Below are 6,691 nucleotides of genomic sequence, written 5' to 3' on the forward strand. Positions count from 1 at the left end.
CAGGCTTCTATTTGGCTTCCTCCGGTGGTGCTTTGTGTTCATTCCCACAAGGTCGCAGTGCCCTATCGCCAAAATCTTGTGCCAAGGCATTCCTTAGGACCATGCGATAATCAAAGAATTTATACAATAATCTTTTTATAATTATATATATAATAATAATGATAAATCTTTTAAAATTTAATCAAAATTATTTTTAACCATAAAATTATTAAAAAAGATATTAATAATACATAATAGAAATGATAATTCCACCCTTATTTTTTATAATACTACTCCATATATAATATTTTTGTATTATATATTTATATGAATTTGTAGAAAAAAGAGGATGGCAATATCTATTTTATTTGTTAAATTAAAGATGTGATTATTGTACTAATTAAATGAAAATTTCTAATTGTTATCATATATTTGTTAGTCGAATATTTTTACGATAAATGTAATATAAAAAATTCTTTTGACATCTGAATATTATAATAATTAACAAAATATTTATTATAATTTGATTTTAGATATATATTAATTAAATGGATATTAGATATAATTTAAATACGAACAGAATTTATCAACTCTTGATAAAGAGTTTAAACCCTAAAATTATAATGATTAAATTAAATAAAACATTGGTCAAAGAAATTTGAACAAATAAATAAATAAATAAAGTTTATTATAAGAAAAAAATTTAAAAGTTAGTAGAAATTATTGTTTGTGCCTTTGTGGCTAACGCTTCTAACTATCAGTCCAATTTCTTTATTCTAACAATTTAATCACATACTTTTAGCTTATATTTTTAAATAACACTGATAAAAAATAATAAATTATATTAACATTTTAATATTTTTTATTATAATAATAATAACATGTTAGAGTTTAATTGAAAATTAAACCGTATTATAAGAATTAACCAAAGTGTTAAAAGGGTAGATGGAATGAATTAAGCTAGATGATGAGTTTCAAATTTGAATTTCAGAATTTGTTTCAAATTGAGATGCAGTTTGATTCAATTTGAAATCAAATAAAATTCAAATTTTAAATAAAATATGATTGAAATTGGAAAATGCAGTATGAGACAAAAGTTGATAAAGAATCATATCATGAAAAATCAACTTGCAATTGCATGGACCATGCAGATATGCAGCATGCTTCTCTGGCCACATACTTATTTGTCTCCCCTACAAACTTCACGTGATACGCTGAGCTTTCTTTTTGACTTTTCAGTTTCCTAAGGATAACGTGAACAACATTGCACTTTGGTCGTTTATCTTCAACCTAATTAAAGAGATTCTTTGGCATTCTTTACATGGAGAAGAAGAAGTTAGAGAGGGCATTATTGTTTATATTATGAATTCCAATACTAATTAAGTAAAATTGACTTACTTTAATATCAATTAAGCAAGAGTCAAGAGACACAACGTGAGATTAAAAAAAGAAAACATTTGAAAAAAATAAAAATTAATAAAAAATAGCCCAAAGGTTTTTTTTATTATACACTCTTCTTTAATAATTATTGCTAAAATAAATTAATAATTTTATCTATAATAAATATATAATTACAAATATTACATATATAAAATTATAAATATTAAGTTAAATAAAATAATTTTTAACTATTACCCTCTTATCATTACTTTAAAAACAGGGTAAAAAGATAGATTTTACAGTTTATTCTCTAACTAGGCTTTGTATATGAAATTTACGAGTGTGAGCTTCGAAGTCTGCAGATCACTAAGGTGGGCCACTAAGGTAGCAAGGAAACTGCCAAAAGAAAATGTGAGTGCATTGAAATGACATTAAATGGTTTCAAATTTCAATATATAGATCATGTGACTTTAATTTGATTAACAAATGTTAGTGGTCCAAAATTAGTAATTCGCTAATGCAACCTTTCTTATATTAATTTCTGGTGTACCAAGTGTTTAATCTTATTCAAACTTTAGTAGGAAAAGAAGTTCCACTTTGATAGACACTGTGAGTACAGTATTTAAGATTGATCCTTATATGAAAACCATTTAAAGGTGGCAAAAATTGTGAATCCTAAAGAAATGTATCTCTATATATATATAGTATATACTAATAATTGTAAAATATTTTCAAAAGTATTGCGTTGTTTTGAAATTGATTAGAAGATACATAAATTTAATTATCTTATATAAAAATGAGTATTAAAGAAAACGTGTATGTTTGGTATGAGAGAATGTATATAACGAAAAACGTGTATGCTTATGTTTGGTGTGACATTGTCACATTATCCTTCTCCAGTTCCCTGAAATTTATATAACTGGATAAGTCAAATGATGGGAATTAAGTATTCAGTGAGATAGTCTTCGGCAAACAATTTTTAGATTAATGTGGAATCTCACTCACACTCTCTCTCACAATATTTTTTAATGCATCACTGATTCTAAAGTTTGAACCCAACAACTTGATGTTAATTACACAGTACTCATGTCCTAATCAGTAACTCATCAAGCAGACACTAAAATAATAATAGGGAGAATTAAAAGATGACAACTCAAATCAAATAAAAAGAAAAAAAAAAGTCAAATTCAACACCTCAAGTTTTTCATAAACTATGACACAATAGTTGCACCAATACAAGTAATAAATAAGGACAATCAAATATGTTAATTATTTTCTTTTTGAGTCACTGTTATGTTATCTTGATAAGAAAGAAAATTATTCTATTCTAAGGAGTATAATATTTTTAGTATCAATTATTTTATATTTAGAATTTGAATTTGAAATTAGTCAACTTACAGATTATTAAAGAAAAAATATTTGTCACTTATTATCTCAAAAAAATATTTAAAATTATGGATTAGTCCTTTGCTGTCGTGTTAGGAGGTACCGTAGAAAATAAAAAAAATACCATAAAGCACTAATTTTGTTGGCTATAAAAGGGAATACAGAACAAGGCACTCTAATACATTACCTCCTCTTTCCTTTTCAGTTACTTCAAAGTCCAAATTATCTTCAACCATCAAGTAGGAACTGAATTATTGCACTTACAATATGACAAGCACCTCTCAAGTTATTACATGCAAAGGTATGAAATAATTAACCATTCAAGCATTTGAACATTATGTTGCATTTTCATGCAACTGTATTCATAGTAGACATGATTAAATACATAAGAACAAGATAAAAGAGTGGCTCATATTATTAATTAGAATATATCATGGTATGGAAATTTCAGCTGCAGTATGTTGGAAGGTTGGAGAGGGAGTGAAGGTTGAAGAGATTCAAGTTGATCCACCAAAAGCAAATGAAGTTCGACTTAAGATGCTTTGTTCTAGCATCTGCCACACTGATATCTCAAGCATTCAAGGATCTCCGATGGTTAAGACTCTTTCTCAGTACTGTTTTTGTTTTCTTCTCTCTGAAACTAACTCCTATGTTACTCTTCATATTTCTTCCACTAATTAGTGGTACTTTAATGCTAACAATTTGCAGTTTAATTTTTATCCTCTAGCACTTGGACATGAAGGAGTTGGGTAAGCTCCATACACTCTAGACTCTATTTGGTAATTGTGTCATAAAAGAAATACAGAGACTCAAACATAAACCTATTTAGAGAAGATTAGCAGAAAAATACAGAAATAGGTGAAATTTGATCAGTTTTTTTGGATACAAAAAAAGAATTTGTCTAATTCTCTATGTTATGACAGAATTTGTGCAAATTTTTTGATACTAAAAATACTAAGGACATTAAGCGCAGTATTTATGTATTTTCATTCATGATACACTTACCAAGAATAACCTTATACCTTTCAATTCTTTCCCATAGACTCAAATCATGCTAAAGAAACTTGTTGGGATATTTTTTTGAACCATCCATGCATAATGAATACCATCAACTGCAGGGTTGTAGAAACTGTTGGGGATGAAGTCAAGAGTGTGAAAGAAGGCGATACAGTGATTCCAACATACATAGAAGAGTGCCAAGAATGTGAGAATTGCATTTCAGGGAAATCAAATTTGTGCATGACATGTCCTGTGAGGCTGACTGGCTTGATGCCAGATAACACTTCAAGGATGTCCTGCAGAGGCCAGAGGCTATACCACCCTTCGAGTTGTGCCACGTGGTCCGAATACACGGTTATTGATGCTAAATTGCTCGTCAAAGTTGATCCAAGCATTGATCCAGCCCATGCCAGTTTCATCTCATGTGGGTTCTCAACTGGCTATGGAGCTGCATGGAAGGAAGCCAAGGTTGAAAGTGGATCAAGTGTTGCTGTCTTTGGTCTTGGTGCTGTTGGATTAGGGGTATGATTATCTTTGTCATTGGTATATGATTATAGTTTTTAGCCTTCAGTTTTTATTAATAATGAATTTCCTTGTAATGCAGGCTATAAGTGCAGCAAAAATATTGGGGGCAACAAAGATAATAGGGATTGACATAAATGATATGAAGAGAGAAAAAGGTGAAGCTTTTGGAATGACTCACTTTATAAATCCAAGTGATTCTGATAAATCTTCTTCAGCATTGGTGAAGGAACTTAGTGGTGGAATGGGTGTGGATTATTCCTTTGAGTGCACTGGAGTTGACCCTTTGCTTACTGAATCATTAGAAGCTACAAAAGTGGTTAGTTTCATTTTCAATAAAGTTCATCTTCATAAATTTTTTGTCTACAAATTAAATTAACCTTTACAAATAATTTTGTGAATCTAATTATAGCTTTCTCATGTATAGGGTTCAGGTAAAACAATAATACTTGGTTTAGGAAATGAACCATATGTATCATTAGGTCTGTTTACTATTGCTTTTGGGAGAACTTTGAAAGGGTCGATGTTTGGTGGGCTAAAACCAAAATCGGACCTGCCTATCCTAGCTGACAAATGCATTAATCAGGTATTCTCAATCTATATACATAGCATAGATTAATTATATCTTGTATGTGTCTAATAATAGTAATGTAAATGTCTCACAATTGTGATCATTGGACCATCTATTACCACTTTTCAGGAATTTCCTCTTCAAGAACTATTCACCCATGAGGTCCAATTAACAGATATAGAACAAGCATTTGAGCTATTGAAACAACCCAATTGTGTGAAAGTTGTCATCAAGATATAATATTATTCCAACAACCAAATCAAAAAGAGATAGAGCAAATCCTCAATAACAGGGGTAAGGATCCAATTCACACACAGCACCACATGACTTTAGAGAAGTGGCAGAATCTGCTAGCTCACAAGGAGCTGCACAAGGTTCGAATCCTGAGTAAGCGCAAGAAGTTATAGAACTCATAATAGTAGTATTTGGAAAAAAAATTATTTTGTTTTATCCGTAAACTACGTACTATTGTTTCATACATTTTCATTATGTATTTTATATTGTAATATGTATTTTATATAGGTACTTGATTTGATACACATGATATGATTCTTTTTTTGAGTTTTTGTGGACACCATGCGAAAGATTTAAGCTTTGAAATTAACTCGGATACTTTGCATCACGTCACGTTTTTTGTTTGCATCATGCATAGATAGGATCTAAACAATCTATATGGGGTCATATCTGCATCTATAATTTCAAGAAATGTGGATAAGGTGGAGTCATATCATGAAAATGAACTTTCAATTGCATGGACCATGCTCCTATCCAAATCAGACATGAAAATAGCCAATGGCCAGATACTGTCTGTCTCCCCAACAAACATCACATGGTACGCTATGCTTTCTACTTCAAGCTAAAGAGAATCTTTGGCATTCTAGTGAGCTATATATGGAGGAAAGGAAATTACAGAGGGATCGTTTATCTTATGAATTCCAATACTACGTAAAATTGACTGACTTTAATAATTTCCCCTTTAATATTAAGGAAGAGATGCAACAGTGAGACTAAAAATAGTTTAAACAGATAATCTCTGAGTCAATTGCTAAACAGTTTCCTTCATAATCTTGAGTCTTTAATATGTATGTATATGTATGTAAGTATTTGTGTTTTGTTTTATTATCCAGTCCAAACAATGTAATAAACTAATAATGGTTGAGATAGGAATCAATTATCCACACACAAAAAAAAAAACTTCACTTATATAATGTTCGCAATTCAGAATTTGACAATATAAGTCCAGCAACAAGATTTTCCTTCAAAGGAAAATGTAGTATTTAACTATTTATTTAGTTCTTCGTAATCCATCATTCAGTCATCATTGACAATTTGATTAAAATGAAAACAAAATCAATTTGTAGACACCTCACATGTTAGCTTCCACTTCAGGATCACTTGCCATCTTTGCAGCAGGTACATTGTTATTGCCACGTCTCAAACGTGAAGAAACATTATCAATGGCATCATTCAGCTGGGTTATCTTTCTGTTCAATGTTTGCCTGGTCCTCTGTTTCCAGGAACAGCATAACACTTATAACAAAAACATGATATTCTAGCAGCATATACAGGCACAGAAGAGTTGAATGTAAAACTGTAATGTGAAGCAAGCCAAGTTACCTCTAATCTTCCGTCATAATACATTGGTCTTTTTGCCTTGCGAAACCCATATTCGTTCTCATTTAGTAGAGATCTTCTGATCTGCATTACACAAAACCATGAAGACTTCCAGACTCGGGCATCATCAGAGGCTAGAAAAAGGAACAATAAAATACATGTTACAAGAGTGCTGATGCATGCACTCACCGAGAAACAAGCGAAGGGGGAAAAAATAAGAAAGAGTTAAATTGAAAACAA

General features: G+C 30.5%; 2 protein-coding genes across 2 annotated transcripts in view; one reads left to right on the top strand and one right to left on the bottom strand.

Annotated features, from left to right (window-relative positions):
* Positions 1-2,934: 2,934 nt before the first annotated feature.
* LOC107477380 (8-hydroxygeraniol oxidoreductase) lies at positions 2,935-5,254 on the top strand. Its single transcript, XM_016097381.3, has 7 exons — positions 2,935-3,046; positions 3,197-3,339; positions 3,454-3,494; positions 3,864-4,266; positions 4,349-4,585; positions 4,694-4,852; positions 4,967-5,254. The coding sequence occupies exons 1-7, from the start codon at positions 3,013-3,015 to the stop codon at positions 5,075-5,077; spliced, it is 1,128 nt and encodes a 375-aa protein (XP_015952867.1). The 5' UTR covers positions 2,935-3,012; the 3' UTR covers positions 5,078-5,254.
* A 761-nt stretch (positions 5,255-6,015) lies between these two features.
* LOC107477381 (uncharacterized) overlaps positions 6,016-6,691 on the bottom strand; it is a 2,537-nt gene continuing 1,861 nt past the window's right edge. The window contains exons 4-5 of the mRNA XM_016097382.3: positions 6,455-6,535; positions 6,016-6,344 (exon numbers count right to left, since the gene is read on the bottom strand). Of these exons, the coding sequence (XP_015952868.1) occupies positions 6,204-6,344; positions 6,455-6,535 (222 nt within the window). The 3' untranslated portion in view covers positions 6,016-6,203. The remainder of the gene's footprint in view (positions 6,345-6,454; positions 6,536-6,691) is intronic.

This window comes from Arachis duranensis, chromosome 3 (genome assembly GCF_000817695.3).
Source record: "Arachis duranensis cultivar V14167 chromosome 3, aradu.V14167.gnm2.J7QH, whole genome shotgun sequence".
Lineage (NCBI taxonomy): Eukaryota > Viridiplantae > Streptophyta > Magnoliopsida > Fabales > Fabaceae > Arachis > Arachis duranensis.

Coding starts and splice junctions, on each gene's coding strand:
- LOC107477380 (XM_016097381.3), top strand. CDS start 3,013: ATGACAAGCACCTCTCAAGTTATTACATGCAAAG. Junction 3,340..3,453: donor GCATTCAAGGATCTCCGATG/GTTAAGACTCTT, acceptor AACAATTTGCAG/TTTAATTTTTATCCTCTAGC. Junction 4,267..4,348: donor TTGGTGCTGTTGGATTAGGG/GTATGATTATCT, acceptor CTTGTAATGCAG/GCTATAAGTGCAGCAAAAAT.